This window comes from Cylas formicarius, unplaced genomic scaffold (genome assembly GCF_029955315.1).
Source record: "Cylas formicarius isolate icCylForm1 unplaced genomic scaffold, icCylForm1.1 PGA_scaffold_6__28_contigs__length_40554024, whole genome shotgun sequence".
NCBI classification, from domain to species: domain Eukaryota; kingdom Metazoa; phylum Arthropoda; class Insecta; order Coleoptera; family Brentidae; genus Cylas; species Cylas formicarius.
The window spans coordinates 9210790-9231657 of record NW_026844347.1 but is presented as its reverse complement, the minus strand read 5'-3'; the positions used below and the strand labels follow the sequence as shown (position 1 = coordinate 9231657).

Here is a 20868-nt window from a genome sequence, read left to right as displayed (position 1 = left end):
AATCTGCGTTTTCGCCTCTTAATGCACCCAAATCTACCCTAGAAAAGCAGATACGTACTTAAACCCCTCTTTTTGGGACAAATAAATGTTTTTCGCTCTTGTTGTTTTACCTTTTGTTGTCAATATGTTTCAAATACTAGCCAAAATTGGCGTCTTCCAGAATTCTAGTAATGAAAACCCTTATATATCATTAGATATCGGTGTAAAACCCCCTTTCTGAGTCAAATAGTTGCCGATTTCGATAAGATCTTAGTCAGAATCTACTTTTTTGCCTCTTATTTTACCCAAATCTACCTTAGAAATGCAGATATGAACTGAAAACCCCTCCTATTGGGACAAGTAATTGGTTTTCGCCCTTGATTTACAGCAAATTATAGCCAAAACAGGCATTTTCATAACTTAGCGGTCTGAAATCTACATTAAAACTGCAGGTAATTATTTAAAAAATCGCTTTCTTGGTTTGATAGTAGGTTCTTTCTCATTTTAAACAGATTCCAGTCAAAATCGGCTTCTCCGACACATATCGTACCTAAAACCGCATCAAAACTGCAAATATCAGCTTAAACTATCATTTTTTGATACAAACAGTTACATATTCATGTCAATATCTTTCAAATACTTGTCAAAATTGGTGTCTGTAAGCATTATAGTAACGAAAACCTTAATAAACCATTAGATTCCGTAAAACCCCCTCTCTGATTCAAATAGTTGCCGATTTCGATCAGATCCCAGTCAGAATCTGCTTTTTCACCTCTTATTGCACGGAAATCTAACTTAGAAATGCAGATATGTACTGAAAACCCTTCCTTTTGGGACAAATAATTGGTTTTCGCGCTTCATTTATAGCAGATTATAGCCAAAACATTCACTTTCATAAGTTACCGCGAAGAAATCGACATTAAAACTGAAGATGACTACTTAAAAGCCCACTTTCTTGGATTGATGGAAGGTTTCTGTTCCTCATTTCAAGCAGATCCCAATCAAAATCGGCTTTTTCGAGTCTTATTGTACCGAAATCTACCTTAGAAAAATAATTATTTACTTAAAACCTTCTTTTCTGGAACAAATTACTGGTTTTCGCCTTTGATTTCGAGCAGATTATAGCCAAAACCTGCATTTTCATAACTTATCGGACTGAAATCCACTTTAAAACTGCAGATAACTACTTAAAAAACCAGTTTCTTGGATTGTTTTTCTTCCATTTTTCCAGTCAAGATAAAACCGCATCAAAACTGCAGATATCAGCTCAAACTATCATTTTTTGACATAAAGAGTTCCATATTCATGTCAATATCTTTCAAATGCTAGTCAGAAATTGGCGTCTTTAAGCATTGTAGTAGAGAAAACCTTTAAAAACCATTAGATATCGGTGTAAAACCCCCTTTCTGAGTCAAATAATTCCCGATTTCGATAAGGATCCCAGTCAGAATCTGTTTGCCTCTTATTGTACCCAAATCTACCTTAGAAAAACAGATATCTATTTAAAACCCCTCTTTTTGGGACAAATAATTGGTTTTCGCTATTGATTTCGGGCATATTATAGTTAAAACCTGCATTTTCATAACTTACCGGACTGAAATCTACATTAAACCTACAGATAACTACTTAAAAACCCACTTTCTTGGATTAATAGTAGGTTTTTCTTTCATTTTTCAAACATTCCAGTCAAAATCGGCTCCTCCGGCACATATCGAACCTAGAACCGCATCAAAACTGCAAATATTAGCTTCATCATTTTTTGATCCAAAAAGTTAATTTTGCGCATCGATTTAAGCTCATTCTGCTTCCGAATCTGCAAATTTTGTGTAATTGTTTCTAGGTCAGTATTGTCTACATTGCCGGTAAAAAAATTGATACCACTTCCTTTGAAGTTCGTTACACCTTGTTTTCTCCGATTAACGTTACGTGTTTCACGTACATTCAAGTTTTGCATACGTTGCATAAGGGTCAGTTGAGACTTTTAGCGCGCAAGTGAGGTTGATAAATTATTAGTTTGCCTGTACACTGTGTTGCCTCGGCTAGCCAATCGGAAATAAACAACAACTGATGTCGTACTTTATATTTTCCTTTCAAAACTGAATTACACGCTTAATTTAACAAGACAAATTAACAAAAATAATACTCGCCAAATTGGCGCGTAGCGTATCCCGCTACCGTCTTGTCTCCCCACAGTTACTCATTTCGCCGTTCTCACTCGTCTTCTTCATAACTTCTGACAATACACTTTAACACAAACACAACTGGGACAAGGTATTGGGCGCACCACAACACTATAGGACTAATAATCAAAACATTGTTATACAGCTTTGATAAAGTGAAATTAGTATTATTTAAATTAAAGGATTTTATGAAAATGGTGTTTTAGTAGGGTAAGGCGAGATGTTTTCGTCATAATATCCATTATCCGGTAACTTCTTAGGGAAAAGTGCTTGGCAAGGGTTCATTTGGTTCTGCTGGGATAGAATCAGGACGAATGTAATCAAAGATGAATCCATAAAGCAGATATTTTCCGTAGCGCCACAACCAAGGAACTTCTATAAAGGCATTGGTGTAAGGTAGAACTTTACTCCTACTTACTGATTGTCTCGATCGTTGGGTGCACAAGAACTGGAGGTACCGGCGGTAGGCAAAATCAGGATCTCCTGTTGGTAGCGCCTGTTATAATACCGATCCCTTTAAAACGTATTTATTTGCTAGAAATATACGTAAGACAACTTAAAACTATAGAATAATTAACAAGAACAGCTCATGGCATATCTATTGATATAACAAAATGGTAGTAAACTCTATTTTTAAACAGTTCAACTTGCCAAAATTCAGTGTTTGGAGAATTATTTTACGTTATAGTGAAAGAGGGCATGTAGAAAGAATACTAAAATCAGGAAATCCCGGAGAAACTATATTTTGGATTGATAAAAGAATCTAAAGAATTTCCCAAAGAGATTCGTGTATGTCAGGACTAAGGATAATTCCTTAAATTCCTGAACTGCAAGTTAGTGCGAGAACTATTACAACGATTAGTTGAGGAGAAACTTTGCAGCAGACATCTAGTCAAGAAACCATTGGTTTTTGAGAGAAATCGCATTACCAGGCTGGAATTTGCGCGACGTCATTTGAACTGAACAGTTCAAGAGTGGAAAAAGACAGACGAAATGAGGCGAGTAAGACTTTCAGTTAATATTCGATTTCACCTTAAGTATGATTCGCTAGTGTGATTTTATGGGGCGATTTGCTTATAGAGACTATGGCTAGACAAGTTTACAAAATGTTATGTTGATACATTTTTACCATATGAATGGTTGCAATAGTCCAACAATACTTATATTGAGTTCGCTGGAATTCCCGTAAATTTATTTAAGTAACTAGCGTAATGTTGGTAGAACACTTATAAGCCGAATGTTGTGGAATGTAGGAAGGCAACTGCAAAATCCTAGCCTCTTTCCATTCACTAGGACATTATGATTGTTCTGGTCAGAAATTGTGAAGTATTGAAGAAATTGTGAAATATGGTAGAAAAAGTTTTATAACAAGAACGTGTCTAATTCGTTTAAAATGTCTTAATTGATAATTTAGGGGATTTGTAACACAGTAAATAAAGACACTTGGAGAGGAGATCCAGCATAGCTGCTCATCTAACCAGCCTTGATATTATTTTTTATCGATTTTGGCGAAAATAATGACAGTAAAGCCAATGATTAGCGGAGGGGAAATTCTGTTAATAAAATGGGAGTTTCTGAAATGGCCACCAGGGACGTAATATTCTGCAAAAAAATTCTAATATTAGCCATATTTAGACAGAATAGTGCCTTAAAGTCGACACGCATTCAAGTCTTTTGATCTATCTCTGAAAGGAAAGTAGTGGGTGGTGTTCGAACATTTTCACACACTAATTAGTTAATATTTTTCCTATTGTTGCGATCCACCTCGTAGTAATACTCGAAAGATTCGTTTGAAAGTTCGGAATCCCGTACAAAAACAGACTACGTCTTGGAATTTATTTTTAACAGGTAATCCGAAACCATAAATATGCTAAAAATAAATTTCAGGACACCGCTCAAAAGACCATACCACGCGGATCACCAGAATTTGAGGAGAAAAAGACGCGGACGCGGCCGGCTTCTTTTTTTCCGTATCCCAAACATCCAACCACCTGTTGATTGTGATCAACAAGTGGTCCGATCTTTAAATAAGTCGAATGCAGGACATGCCAAGAACGCGACTAAATTAAACGTAAACAGTCGCCTTTTGTCGATTATCGCCGTATTTTTCGCCGAAACAGAGCAGGGCGAGTGATTAGAGAACGTATCTTGCCGTTTTTGGTGCGATAGATTGTATTTTAGACATTCGAAAATGGCGAGAACACCGACCGGACCGTCGATCGAGAGAGACGGACGTAGTTCGTAATCGGAGTGGGAGAAATTGCACACGACGCCACAGCAAGTCGTCGGGCGGACCATAATAAACACGAGTTTAATGGTAATATACGCGCCGTCACGAAAAATGCCGAAAACTATTTGATCTCGCCGATTATTATAATTTTCTTTGTCGGTTAATTTTTATTAGAGCTCCAAAACTCAACAGCTTGGTGATCCCTAATCTTCGCCTCGATTGGTCGACTATCTATCTAAAGAAATATCTCTAAAGGTCTGCGCATGGTTCAAACGATAAAAAAGGATCGGGAGGCGTAAAGTACTCCAAATCCTTCAAACCGAATAATTGGGTTCGAAGAGGTCCAGGTATAATTAACGCCTACTCGTATGGCTCAAAGAGGAGAAAAAGGACTGGAATGCGGAGTGAAACTGAATAGTTTGGTCACCCAAACCTTGATCTTTACTATCTACTTAAGCCCTACGCATCAAAGAGGCAGGCGTAATTAACGTCTAGTCCTAGGGACCGAAGAGTAAAAAAGAATCGGAATGCAGAGCATACTCCAAATATCCCCAACCGAATAGTTTGGTGATTCCCGACCTTCACCTCGACTTTCTACTTGAAAAAATATCTCTTAAGCCCTACGCATTAACGGGGCAAGCGTAATTAACGTCTACTCCTATGGTTCAAATGTTAAAAGTTTTTATGAACCCCGACCTTGATCTGGACTAGCTTCTTAAAAATACATCTCTCAAGTCCTACGCATCAACAAGGTGGGCGTGATTAATGTCTACTATTATGGTTAGAAGAGTAAAAAATGATTGAGATGGGGAGTGTCCCTAAATCTCTAAAACTGAATAGTCTAGTGACCTCCGAACCTGATCTCTACTATCTACTTAAAGAATCTCTAAAGCAGGGTAATTGAAATTGTCAGCTCTTGTTGCTCTATTGGTACTCCTTATATGTTGGAAAAGGCTTAAATTTCAATTGATTTATATGACATGCCCAGTCCGCACCCACAAACTTGACATAATCTATAATATTAAATGTATGTTCCTCGATTTTAAACTTCGCAATATTTCCCAATTCTTTTCGTTTTAAAAAGTATTGCGTTCGTTTTTTTGTGTTTGGGATGAGTTTATTTTGATTAAACCAATTTTTTATTGGTATGAAAAAAGTACTGCTATCGTTCAACAATTATGGTCTGGTTGTTCTGAGACAAGATAAAGGTCAACATTACAAATAAGAGTGGCCCCAAAATACTACCCTGTGCAATCCCATACTTTTTCGGTAGGATTCCAGACTTACTGAATTCACCATATTTGTTAAGCCCTACGACTTGCATTCTCTCATTAAATGTTTTCAACCATTCAAGTGCATTGCCCCTAACTCCGTAACTTTCCAGTTTCCGTAGAAGTAAATTTCTGTCTAGACAGTCATAAGCCTTGGTTAGGTCTAAAAATATCCCAGTTGCTGTTTCCCCTCCTTTAACAAATTGCAATAATATTTTAAAAAATTGGCAATTTGCTGTATGAGTTGACCTTTCCTTTAAACAACCATGTTGATTGTTGTGCAGTAGCTTGCAGTTTAGAAAAGCCAGGTAACAAACTGATAGGCCTGATGCTGTCCAACATTTGGGGGGTCACCCTTTTTAAATAATGGTTTTATAAGTGACATTTTTAACTCATCCGGGAATGTTAAATTAAAAAGTACAATACATGTTTTAACTCACTGACAGATTGTTTAATAATACTCGTTGGTATTTCGTCTATGCCACTGCTGTGTTTAATTGTGTATGTGTACATTGAGTGGTTGTTCGGTATTATATTAACAATGATACATATTCGAGAATATTTGGCATTCTTGATGCTAGATATTTATTATATTCATTAGGTATCTTTTCAGAAATCCCCTCTATTTGAATGTCGTTATTTTTGGTTTTTCCTGTAATTTCTTTAGTTGTTCCCACATGGATTTCGTTGTACTGTCAGATTTTATAATTCGGACTTTATAAGTTTTAGTCCTTTTTACCTTATTTTTTAGTAATTTAAGAGGGAAGTTTTGATTAAAATGAAGTTTGTAAGTGTTCATGCCCATTTACATCTTTTTTGTGGCACTCGTGTACGTGTGTGTCCAACCTGTATTTTTAAGGAACATAGAAAATCAACCTTTCTTTCTGTTTGAAAAAAGCACTTATATACAGGGAGTACAGTACAGTCTGAGTGTGTATCGACGATAATTGTCTCAGCTGCATGATCAGAAATATAATACTCTGATACAGACGTTTTGACCGAATCCGACTTAATAAATATATTGCCAATGCAAATTCCCGACGTAGTTGTTACACTAGTGTTTTGAAATACAGTAAATAAATCGAATGATTTCGTTAATGTTACAAACTCGGTCACAATTTCGTTATTTTGAAGAGTTCCATTTTGTTAAAAAATATTTTTAGGTCTATTACATCCCTCATTCCAAGACGACATTCAATTGCTGCACACTCGAAGGTCTTAACTATCGATAGCTTATTTAGTTTGGTCCTAGCTCTATACGTTACTGATCGATGCACGTAGATCCCACACCACCATGTTGTTTTTCTTATCGGCAAAACATAGACGGCAGTTTAAAGTTTTTAACTCCCAACATAATACCTACTTTACGTTTGCTGTGTTCGGCTATCATGAAGTTTATTTTATCAGTTACGTTGCCTGATTGTTTCAATTTTTTTATTAACCATTTGTTTTTTTATCATTTTCGCCCGTGGATGGATTATGGGCGGTCAGTTTTGGTTAGTTTTGGTTAGAAATAGTTGAATAGTCAACGTTAGTTCTGTACAGGCCCAATTTTCTCTAGTATGCAGAGATTACCTCTCTTGCCGAATGGCAAATGCCTTCCTTTTTAAATTTCATTTTCAAACAGTTAGGGCTCACCGCCACATTTTTGACAGCACGATTTTCCTTTACTACTTGTCCGATTCCAGAGCAATTGAAACCTAGGGCTAAATTTAGATGTTCTTGGACATAATCTTTGAGTAGGTCGAAATGAATTACCTGTTTTTTTAAAAACCATTTGGCAATATCAGGCTCGACTTGCAAAATACAATTCTCTTTGGATGGATTCCGGCACTGCTGTTTAGTAATTACTTTTATTTTACTGATTATACCTGTTGACTATAGTTCAACTTCAATGTCTGGATTAAGTCTAATTAATTCCTCAAGAAATTAGATATCCGAGAGTCCCTTTTCAATAATTGTTATTGCGAACATTGAGTTATAACTAGAAACTTCTTTTACATTCATATTAGTTTTATTTTCGAGTGCTAACTTTAATTTTGTTCGTTGAGATTCGTTGCAACTTCAATATCCCTTAAACTAATTTCCTTTTTTAATAGTTTGGCATTATCCACTCTACTAACGGCTTCTAACTTTTTTGATGTTTGAGCAATGATTTTTGTCTGGTACGCTTATCACTGGTTGTTTTTGTTTAACGTTTTTTCACCATGTGCAAGTACACTTTTATTTATGTCAGTTATAGAAATATATAAATCTCCTTCAGAGAATCTACTCGTTTTTGTCCCGATTGTTTTTTGTTTTATTTCCGTCCGACAAACTACAATAAACACAATTTATTCTAGAGCACGTCCCTACCGTTCGATAACTACCCTGTTAACCGAGTTTTGTCAAGAAAGAGAACTAGTTGTATCTAACACATGGTTCCAGCTCCCTCTTCGATGCTTAACACTTGGAGAGCACCTGCAGATAACCGTAGTCGAATAATTAGAAATCAGATTGACTTTGTTCTCATAAACAAACGATTTTGCAACTATGTAAAAACGATAGCTAATCGTCTGATCATAGTTCCCTCATAGCTAACGTAAAACTTAAATTGGCCAAGATTCAACATAAATCTAGTAAAATATTATACACAAGAGAGCTAATGAGACATATCAACAGTAGAAACTTGTACGCTAAGATTAGCGCTGGTAAGTGAGAATGCAAATATTATTGAATACATTGTGCATGTTATTAAATCAACAATTGTAGACGTAAACACAGATATTGCACCAAAGATCAGCATAAGAAGCAGGAGTGGATGACTAGCGAAATTTTGGATTTGATGGAAGTCCGGAGGCAATATAATATCCGATCAACATAGGTATACTCAAATTGAACGAGAGATCCAAGTTAAGATCAAGTTAAGAGCAAAAGAACAGTGGATGGAAGAACGCTGCGATGAAGTTGGAGCTTTAACGAACAAAGGGGACTCGTTTGGCTGACATAAGAAAGTCAAAGAAACAGCATACCTATATCGGAAACAGCATAAACCTAGAATACGAAATGAGCAAAACGAAACATAACATCGGAAGAAGAGCTGTCGCGAATATGGAAGATTTACGTATTCAATCTTTTCAAAGAAGATAGACCACGCAACCAAATTGTAAGCTCCCAATCGAGGGTCTATCTGGCCAACTAATTTTGAAAGATGCACATAAAACTGCAAAAATGCATAAAGCGCCAGGTCCAGATGACATTAACATCGAGGCCTTAAAGTCATTAGATGATAAAAATGTGAACATCTTGGTGGAATTATTTAATCGTATTAATGACACAGGTAACATCCCTTCGGAATGGTTACAGTCAACGTTTATAATGATCCCGAAGACTTCCAACGCCGTAAAATGTCAAGACCACCGCTTAATTAGTTTAATAAGTCATCTTCTGAAACTGCTACTTCGAGTTCTCCACACCAGAATATTCAAAAAGTTGAAAGATTTGAGTGGGGAAAGGCAGTTCGGTTTTAAAAATGGCCTTGATATAAGAGAGGCAGTATTCTGTATGAACACCTTGGTGCAAAATTGACTGGATCAACATAAGGATGTTCGGATAATCCAAAATCTGTATTGACATCAAACAACTCGAATCGGACTGGAGGGGGAGACTGTTACAAAGTAATTTGAAATACTTCTGTGGAATTAAAGTAAATAGTATTCCAATTAATAACCTGCGCTATACCGATAACACTGTCAAATTGCTGATAACAGCGAAGATCTACATGCTGAATAAAATAGACAGTGTTGGAAAAATAGAGGCTTGAATATAAACATCTCGAAAACTAAGTATATGATTATTAGTAGACAGTCAGTAAAGAAATCAACTATATATATTAATTTCCGATTCCATGGAGAAGATTAAATCATTTAAATATCTTGGTATTGCATGGGATCCACAACAAGAAATAGAATGCTGAATCCAACAGGCAAGACATTTATTAAGTTCAAACCCTTCCTCTGAAATCAGTCTTTTTTGTTTAAGATCCGTTATAGAGTGGTGCAGTATTATGTATGGTCGATATTATTTGATGGCATCTAAAGCTGGACCCTAAAAACATCGACATTCAATAGGCTAGAGATATTGGAAATGTGATCATCATACGGAGAATGCTCCGAATTTCATGGGTGGATCGTGTTCACAATGAGGAGATTCTCAGAAAAGCTGGCAAGAGAGAGAGAGCTTTTTGTAGTAATTAAAAATCGTAAAATTAACTACCTCGGTGGAGCAAAGTACAAAATCCCGCAGTTAAAATATTGAGGGCAGGAGAGGTGTCGGTCTTAAGTAGATCCTGATTGCGTAATATAAAACATTGGGCTGGTGAACTTTGTCACTCTGCTATTAGTAGAACCTTGTCTTTGAGATAGTAGCCAACGCACTACGTGTAGGGCATGTTAAGAAGAGATGTGTTAGAGGATTGAAATTTAGAAAAAAAATGCGTATTTTCAAGTTGGACAACGTCACAACTTATTAAAAGTTTATCTCGTGGAGGTTTAAACATGTTGTTTCGCGCCTTCAACCTCACGAGCAAAAGCAAAAATAATAATCTTTAATATTCGGCTCGAAAACTCATCAGTTTTCCTTCCCAAAATTCAATTAGAATCGTGTAAACTATTTATCGCTGGTCCACATTTTTGTGTCTTCAGTTAAATCGATTTGAATCAGTTAGACGTAAAGCTTCATAATGAACGCGTTAAAAAAAGTAAGAATGTTGTCTCAAAAATTCGAAAGGAAGCGCGAGGAACGTGGATGCATTGTAAGTAACAATTTTTCAATTTACGGTTATTATTTTTTATAACATTAAAAGATCTGTTTGAAAAGTTAGACTTACAATTTAGTAGAATTGACACTATCCTATTCGGTTTAATATTTCGGCATCTATTAAAAAACTGTGATTAGACGTTCATTCGTTTGCTAAGCATCCGCAAAATGTGGTGTTTAGTTTTAAAATAGCACAATGTGTCGGTTCTAATAAGCATTTGCAATCTTAAAAAACAATGAACAATGAAAGTGACTCAACGAATACTTCAGCCACTTTCATTGGTTGGCGTTGATTTCATTGCAAAATTCCTCCTTTTTATTGAGTGCAAATGCTACCAAGCGGCAGCCCGGTAGGATATTCGTAAAACAGATATCTTCTCCGTTGTAGCTCCCACTTCTATGCTGGCGACACCCCAATTTACTTCTGATTTCCTTAGTCTTAAATGAATAGCTTAGATAGTTTCTTTAATTTAGCATATTTTGAAACTTAATCCATTTAAATCTTTTCACATTTCGCGATTTGGAAAGAATATATTATATATAATTATGGTTTTGGATTATGCCTTAATTCAAAACTACGCTTTAGGGAACACGTTTAGGTGCCTTAGAACGCCATTGTATTTTTATAAGGCCCATTTTTGGCCATGTTTTTCATTTATATGTGTATATTGTATATTTTGTAAGTATTTTTTTTTATCAAAATTGCTAATTTTTAAGATACAAGCTGAAGTTATGTTTTTCTCAAGGGAGCACCCCATATATTTTAAAAAAATCGATTTTGCTTTTTATACACTTGTGAAAAATGTGTAATTGTCTATTTTTTAGAAATAAACCGATGATTCTTGCCATTTTAGAAAATATTCTTCTATTAATCCTAATCTAATTGTATGTAATATATTATTATTATTATTATTGTTATTATTATCATCAGAAAAAAATTGAAACTACGGAATACAAAAAATAGAAAACATTTAAAAAACTGCTCAAGCTAATTTTGTTGTGCGAATTCTTCTTTAGATATTTACGAGGTCGTTTTTTGAAATCTTATTAAAATGGTCAAATGAACTTAAAAAAAAAGTGGTGTTTCATTAAATACATGTTTGGCATGTGTCTGGAAACTTCCGTTCTGATTTATTTTGCGCATAAAACAATTCGCAAATTTTGCACAAAATTCTACTTGTATTTTTTGTAATAATAATAATATTTCAACTTTAAATAAATTAAGATATAAAACAAGTTAATTATTCTTAATGTCAAAATATATGTATTTATTTAAAAAAAATATATTTACGCAATCATAAATTTTTCAAAAGCGATATCTGTGCAGGGATGATGCCCATTCTTAAACAGGTTATTTCTCATTGATGAATACCAATTTTTTGCCTTCTCATCGGTTTTCGGGAAAATTTCCCACAAATCAGCGTTTCTGTTAGAATTAACTGTAACTTTTTGTACCTATTAACTTTTAGAGATCCTTGTGTTATTCTCTTTTAAACAATAAATAATTCTACGTAAATACGAAACAGTGAATTTAAAGTACACAAGGAAATTGACAATTTTTTTGTTTCACCTTGTATCTCCAAGCAAAACCATCAAGCAATTGCGAAGAGCTTATCGCTCTATCTCCATTAGTAATTGCAATACCAACAAAAATTTGACACACTGTATTATTAAGTGTTATTCATCATCCTCGTCATCTAATAATGATGATGTTGTTATTAACAAGTCGATGGGCCGATCCATTAAGTAGTCAAGATTTCACATTCTCTAATCTTTAGTGACATGCTGGACTGGTTTTCTTCTTTAAAGTTTACCAAAATAGCTTGATCGAACCGAAGCTTAAAGTCGTTGTGATGGGTCTTCTTACAAATTGCTACTCGGCGGTGTTATGGCGGTGTTTACTGTAACACCATGTTTTTGTGCTGTATCTTTCACGGCGTATCCCATAAAATAATTTGCTACATGTAATATTTCCATCTTTATCAAAATATCTTCGGTGGTTAAGTTGAAGCTGGATACTTCGATATGCTTCGTCAGTGATATCCATAACTACTACTGAATCAGTCTGAAATTATTTTATCAGTTTACCAAAATAGGCTTCAAAAACATTCGAATTCATATCCTCGAAGTTACCTAAGTAAAGTAGAATTAGTTGAGAGGTTAGGGTAACAGTCTTCATATAAAATACCTATTTGATTTTTTGTTGAGTTGAGAGTGTATTAATTGAAACGTCACTGCTCCCGGAAAAAATGACTCATTTGATAATGGAGTTTTTTTTTATATATCACCGTTTCTCGCATTTCTATTTCAATTCACGACGGTTCCACCAATATCCTTCATTTAGGTTTCTTGCCAACTTAGTTCTCTTGTGTACATCATCTTTGCAGGTTTTTGGTGCTGTTCCTGTTTTGTTTCATTCTGAAGGAACCCAATTCTAAATTTTCTTTGGCCATCTATTTTCTCTGCAGATGTCCATATCAAGTGAGCATTTTAGTTTCTATAGTTTCCAGAATGGAAGCAACTATAATTATTTCCTCTCTTTTCTTACGTGCTCCATCCTGAAAACTCTATTACTTCTTCTCTAGTAATCGTCTTCTGCAGCCAACAATCGTTCCGTATTCCGTTTTGTAAACTCCCAGTTTTCTCATCCATAAGTGCATATTCACTCAAAAATTGGTTATCATATATTTGGCCCATTCCGTAGTTCATGTCTCTGTTTCTCCACCTTCAGTATTTAGATCACTCTAATCGTTGTCACCAATGGCCATGTACTCAGTTTCTTTGCATATAACTGCCATCGACTCCGTCTCTCGCTAGCAAGAAGAAAAGATTGCATAAAATACGGAGGTGCTAGTGTTGTGAGTTCAGTGACCCAACTATATAGAAATATGCTAGAGTGTTGAAGCAAAGAATAGAATACGAATATGAGGAACCCGAAGAACAAAATGAATTCTCAACTAAACTGAACTGTGCCATTGAATAAGCTATGCCCAGCACTGAAAGAAATATCTACTGCGGGTGGCCTGAGACAAGGGTGCTCGGTAACTTCTCGACTTTTCAAAATGTACTTATAAAAAGCATTAAAGAAATTAAGGAGTAGGTTGACCAGTATACTCTCTAACATTAACAAGATTGCTTTCGAAAAATGGCTTCGCGGTTTCTTGTGCTAGAGGGACGCATTATTTTTCTATCGTTCTTCTGCGGACCACTATGGAACTTTCGCAAGATCGATGTAATTATATTGTGCGTAAGTAATAACGATTTCCAATGATATTATTCCAAGTATCTCACGCACCCTCTATGATACACGAAATCTGAAACTCTTTTTCCTCACAATTTACAATACTGTTTGGACTAAATTTTTACAAGTTTTATATTTTTTCAATAACGGCTAATAATTTATAAACGAACGCAATTTTCAGCGTCTTTTTGATATTTTTACCCATAATCGACACACCCTGTACATAATTGAAAAATTTCCTGAAATGGAAGTTATAGCCCTGGATCTCCCACGTTTCCTGGTCCATGAAATTTTCCAAAATAGTAAATGGTTTTCGAAAAACTAAGTTTTTTCTGAAACCATGCTGTGCGCCGTAATAATCAATGACGTCATCGCATGTTGACTGAATCTGAGGTATGGGGATTTTCATATAGATTTTTTCAAATATCTAGAATAGCGTGTGTGATAGACGAAAACTGCAAATACAAAAATTGTAGCTCTTGATGCGGCCTATGACATTGTTCGAACCGATTGGCCATATTTTTTACAATTTTTGTTTCGCGGTTAATTTTTTTTTACTCTGGAAAAGAACAATTTTCTGGCTCTTGGAAAATCCTGTATATAATCGAAAAAATGCCTGAAATAAATGTTATATCACTGGATCTTCCGTGTCTAACCAAAAAAAATCTTTTTTTTTAATACTTGGTGAACTTTGATTGCACCCAATTTTCACTGTTTAAATTGGGAGTCGATATCTCCAAATTTAGGACACATCAGATTTGTTATATAGTACGGAATATCGGGAACACCCTTTACAATAGGTGACAACCTTAAATACAAAAGTTTTAGCTGTCTATACGGGCTATATCGTCATCTAAAGCAAAATTAAGATCTCAAATACTGTATCGTTTTGGTTATTGCCAATTTTCACTATTAGGGATACCCATTTTTCAGTTTTTTTTGAAAATGCGGCACACCTTGTACATTCTTAAAAAATTATCAACAATTATTGGAGCCGAATCTTGTGCGTCTTTTCGTTCAAAATTTTTTCGGTTTGAATAAACGGTTTTCGAGAAATGAATTTTTCGTTAGACCCTTCCAAGCGCGATTTTTAATTTTTTTAAATTACTTCCCGACCGCCCAACCCGCCCTAATTTGAATAACTTCCGTTAGGGGACCAAACGTTATATGCCTGAAAATTTTGAAATCTACAGCTTCAAATTTCGGACACTTATCGTGTTTCATAGTAACCTCCAGAAAAAGTCGAAAATCGAAAAAAGAACAAAGAGATGGACGCCGAGGCTTGAACGCAACCATTTTTACATATCTTATGCACCCCGTGGACGGTTAAAAAGGAGCAGAATTTGAAGGGTATAGCTCAAACCGTTCGGAAGTTATCGTTGAAAAAACCCTGGAACAGGGAACGGAGGACGGACAGACAAAAAAAAATTTTTTTCGACGCTGATCATTTCTGTACCAATGGCGGTCCTCTAGGACCTACCGTTACCCAGATCTCGACTTTAGTGTCTGAAATGGTAAAATTTCCGAATTAAAAGCACATTTTTGTAAATCCATTACTTTGTTATACACGATTTGATCATAAATAGCTTTAAAATATATCGAGTGTATAAATTACTGCAAGGAAACCTGTCGGCACTTCCCAGTTTTTGGCAATCGCAATGTTTAGAATTTTCGTCTTATACGCAAATAAATTTGGATGCAATTTGCAAAATTAAACTCTGTGACCAAACGCATGTGTTTGCATACGATGGACATATTAATTATCGTCATAAATTAACCTTTATTAAACAAATTAAATTGGCCGGCATACAAATATAGAAGATTATAGATAAATATGATATAAATTAACAACTGCACCTGCCTACTTACTATAGAGCTGTATTTGTTCGTGACCTAGAATTTGATTTATTCGCAATAGAAAACACTGGCGAATTATAAATAACGTTTGTGTTATTCATATGAAAAATCGAGAAAAATTTAAAAAAAATTAATATTAATACTAAATACTGACAATAAAATCATGAACTTCTTCATGAAGCGTTTTACGGAATATTTACACTGGGAACGGCGTCAATTTGACTTCACAAAATGTCATAGTATTTTTAGGTTAGTTTAACTGTTTTTATCGCGTTTGAACAGCATTTGTTCATAATAGGTCCTTATTTAATTGAAATTGTTATTAAATTGATATTTTGCTACCTAACATTAAAAGAAGGTGGTGAACCAGGTGTTGGCTAGGAAATAAAAATAAAGGGAGGTTAAAACCTTTTTTTAGATATGATTTAAAAGGGTTTAAACCGTTTTTGAGAATGTTAAGAGAAAGTTTTGATAAAATAGGGATTCGTGTGAAAGTCCAGGCAGATAGATAAAATATCATTGTTTGTAACAAGTCATACAGAAAAAAAGTTATTACATAAATTGTTGATAATATCGCCTAACCTAACAGAACAAAAAAATCAAAATATCGATTTATATGCATATAGCACCGAACAAACGTTTACAATCAATGTACAGAGCCCCGCCACAAGTCATGACCGATGCTTTCTTCAAAAAAATCACTTACGCTGTGCTTAAAAGAAAACGTTTAATTTTATGGTTAAAACGTTCCTCTCTTAAAAGTTTAAAAGATTGGTATAAAGTTTTATGTGAGGAGAGTTTTTTTCGATTTTTTAACCTGTATCTCGGAAGGGCGAGATTATTTGCTCTCCAGGTGTCATACCTACGTGAATCCGATTTCCTTGGGCAGTCTTGGAGCGTACGAACATCAACAGAAGTTTGAAAATTAAATATACATGGAACTGTCCTTATTTCATATGTAATGAATAATTATTTACATTGTTCATTAAAATTTGAATAAGTATTCTAATAGCTTAAGGGAAGTTACTTCACAAGTGGGCTGATTATAATATTTCAAAACTCACCAGTTTCAGAAGTTGTCACAAGAGAAATTTTATATTTTCTAACTTCATATACAGATACATAACGTAACATTATCTTATAGAGCTCTCATCAATATGTTGAATTCTTTCGGATTTTTATATATTTTTTAAATTTGCAATCTTAAAAAACATAGTTAACAACCACTGACGCACTATTGGGGTAAAGTCTGTTCATTGATATAAGAAAGTGACTAACTGATACGAATTAAGGAACGACCCGGGCAAGCTGTAAGAATGAAATATGGCCGAACAGATCCGTACTTTGCTTAGAATTTAATTATTTAGGAAAGATACTAAACAATATTTATTTATTTATGTATGTATTTATGTTTAAATCTAAAATAAAACTACAAATAATTTTTATTACCTACTTAAATTACTTCAAATTATTCACATAATATATCAGTATCACTATCGCTATCATCGCCTGTTCTAATTATTATTTGTTCTATATCATTTGCAATATGGATATACGATTGTTCTGCTTTTTCTATATGTTTAACAGAATTTGCCCAACTTTGTGGAGAGATGTTAAAAACTTCGGTTTCTATAAGTTTGAGGACATTGGAGTTAATACGGCGGAAAACATTGTTACGACGAATGGCAGATTTCAGTTGGTGCCAAACATGTTCAATGGGATTAATTATACAGTGGTAAGGTGGAAGCCTTAAAACTGTATACCCTAGATTTTTTGCATAATTATCACAGACGTATTCCTTTTGTAGGTTCAAGCTTTGTAAAACCTCAATTAATTGCTTTTTGGTATAATCTTCGTGAAAATAAATGTTGTTATTAACATGTAGTTCTGGATTGTTGCTTTTGTGTCACTCGAAGAAGGGGTTTCAGTCAACTGTCTAATGTTTGGAACTAGTTTGTTTTTAAACCAACTTTCAAATAAATCAGCGGTGGTATCTTCATGGTAATCTAGAGAAGAATCTTTAATATTTTTCGCAGACAGAGAAAGTCCATTTGGAATCCAACCATCTTTAGAGCCAGCATGCAAAATAGTTATTCTTTTACCTCTTTTTGATAGCGCGTTTGTTTTACACTTATCAGTTGAGCCAATCCGACCCTTTTCCGGGGTATCATAAGTGTCGAACCAGATTTCATCCAAGTAAATAATTGGCCTTTGTTGTTCTCTGTAAATCCTAATTTTTTCTAGATATTCCAGTCGCCATCTCCTAATTCTAAAAGATTCCATTAAAACTTGCCTTTTGTCAATTTTTTTAAGTCTATAACCCATGTGTTGAATATGAATACACTTCCATAAGGTAGTTCTGCCACATTTAACACCAGTTTCATCTCTTTCAAGCCTCCTAATCAAGATATCTAATGTAGGCACGCTTTGTTCCTTGTATAACTGGTAAATTTTACACCGTATTATATATTGATCACTTTCATCTACACTCGTGAAAATGTCAGCATCGCTTCTTTTTTTCCTGGCTGAAATGGAATTATTCACAATTTTCCATACAGTTGATGTTTGAATTTTCGTCAATGTGGTCGTTTCTTCTAAATATGATTGCTTGCTGGCACCACGTTCAATAGAATAGTGTTTTCTACATTTGGGCGGGAGCATCTCCTGAGATACACTGGACTCGCACATATTTTGCATAATTCGCACACGATTCAACACACGCTGTATTACACACGAAATAAGAATGATTACTAATAAACTTAAACTAAGTAGTATACCAAACCAAAGAATATTAAACACAGGTGGGTATAAAATTATTTTCTATTACGGACCACAATTTTACCTGAATTTAAATTCCGAAACTTTAGGTAATAATCTTGTTGTATTATATGTTAATGACCACCCTTGGATAATCCTTTTTCTTATATCTATGAACAGACATTACCCGTATATGCAGTGTGATTTATTTAAATTGTGTTTGGAAATATATTTTTGCTATATTAAGAAATTTTTCTTCCGAAAAACCTATACCGGTGTCAGCAGCCATTTCAAGTTTATTTCAATCGTTATCGTTTACCGAATGCTTCGAACTGATTAACCATCAAAGTCGCATGAAGGTGGTCTCCACTCCCACACACTCTTAAATTGAAATCAATTGACAGTCTAAAAGCTAGTTTTTATTTGATTACATAAAGTTTGCTTTGTTTTTATGGACGCTCTATGTTCTGACAATATGTTTTTTTGACACTGCCATATCTCAGGTTACTTTTAATACCGGATATCCCAGTAGGGGCGACAAAGCACGGCATTAGGGAAATGGGAAATGGCCCAAGAGAAAATGCTCCATTTTTTCCGAGTTTCTGAAATAGCTATAGCGGTAAAACCCGCTTTCTGTCAAATATGCTTATATTAAGGACTGCATAAGCTGCACCAAACTCAATCTTTTTTTAATCTTCTTCTTTTGACAATTTGACAACTACTAGTACGCACTTGTCCAAAGATTAATTTCGGCTGCATCCATATACAACTTGCAACAACAAAGTTTCAAATTGATTAAAATATTCGGTGTATCGACAACAATCTCTAAACAGGAAAACTTTTGCGACCTAAACCCCCGAAAAAATAGCTATAAAGGATTTCTTATAAAATAAATCGTGGTCACTTTTCGACTGTAACTTTTTCTTTTACCAACAAGGCTCCTTGGTGCCGCCAACCCATACCGTAGATAAACAATCAAAATCTTAATACGCATTCCGGACGAACATAATAATGCTCGCCAAATATGGCGGTTCATGAGGTAATCTTGCCCACCTAAAACATTCCATGAACGTAGAATTTTATTGTGAGATGTAAAGTAGCATCGCCTAAAAAATTCAGGTAGTTCTTAATGAGTAACTAAAATTTATTAATTTTTATGGATTAATCACAATGCTGGTGGGTGAGTCGTAAAAAGTGTACCTATAAAGTAGTTATAAACAATAACGAGTATAATACGAATTGTAGCCAAAATGTAGCGCTGCCACTGTGAATGGTGTGAACTTACGTTTAGTATTATTTTCTTCTTTGCAGAGTACCTATGGCAAAACGCAGCCGTTATCGGGTACGCGAAGTAACCAAAGTGGCGGGCCTAACCACGTAGAAAAACGACATTTTAACAATAACCTTTCGGAATTGGATAATCTACTAGAAGACCTCAGTAATAGTCGATACGCGAATATGCCTGGTAAGTTTTGTTTTTCATTAACATTAACCCAGTGTTCGACAAATATTTAGGAATTCAAAGGCACCTTTTTTTGAAAAGTACTTATTTTTTCTCTTCAAACTTAATGGAATAGTTTCCTGCATGGGAAAATCGGATAACACTGTCTGCCTTTCAGATGCATGAGACGCATAACCTAAAATTATTTTCTTCTGTAAGAAAGTAAAATTATATTTTTCTTGCGGATACAGGTTGTTTCAAAACATGTGGCCCCACGCGGTCGCCTAGAGATTCAACCAAAAAAGAAAAGAAAAAAGTTCATATAAACGTAGGTCTGCAAATGGTTAGTTTCCAATATAAAAAAGTTAATATTAAAATGGAAATAGTCTTTAAAGAAAATCGGCTTATGCCAAAATCCTTGCATCATAGGCTTTGCTTAGCATTCCTGCAAGGAAGCTGAAAGGAAGATCATTTTTATCATTTTTTTGGTTTTAACTTCGTAGAACTAAGTTTATTATGGACAGGATCCAAAAATTAATTCTTAAAAATAGATTTTGGCAATTTTCTTTATTTTCTTTTTTTTTTTTTTGCTTGAAAGCAAGGCAAGATGCGAAAACAAATCAAGAGTAAAAAATATACTTTTAGCGGCTTCTTCAAAATAATTAGCAAAAACTGCAAGAAGGTCAGTGGCCTACATATCTCTTTGACGATAATATTCGTGAATATACTTCACAATGGATGGAATGATGGAACTTCACAATTTTAGTCTAGTTAGAGCAGAATTAGCCTTTTATCATTTTAAATAATGTTTTAACAAAATCGCACATTTTTTTTCTTTTTTTTTTTTGGATGACGGATATCCAGGCGAACGTTTTTTGGCATTTTTTGGTAACTCTCTGTATGTATTTCTTCACGCCGTTAATTCTTAACACATTTTATATTCATTATAGTATGCCTTAACTTAATATTTAATTAATAATTAAATAATAAATAATAATTTAATTAAATATATGAATTGGCAGGTATTACTTAAACTACGATTTAACTGCTTAAGTTAATACAGTTATTCAGCGCTATACTCGGTGTCTCAAATATAGGCTAGAAATAAAGAAATT

General features: G+C 34.6%; 1 protein-coding gene across 5 annotated transcripts in view; it reads left to right on the top strand.

The window, feature by feature from the left end:
• The window catches only part of LOC132704037 (leupaxin), a 92806-nt gene that overhangs the window by 54574 nt on the left and 17364 nt on the right, over window positions 1-20868 (top strand). For all 5 annotated transcript variants that reach the window (XM_060673662.1, XM_060673665.1, XM_060673664.1 and 2 more), the window contains exon 3: window positions 19624-19777. In XM_060673662.1, coding sequence (XP_060529645.1) covers window positions 19624-19777 — 154 coding nt within the window. The remainder of the gene's footprint in view (window positions 1-19623; window positions 19778-20868) is intronic.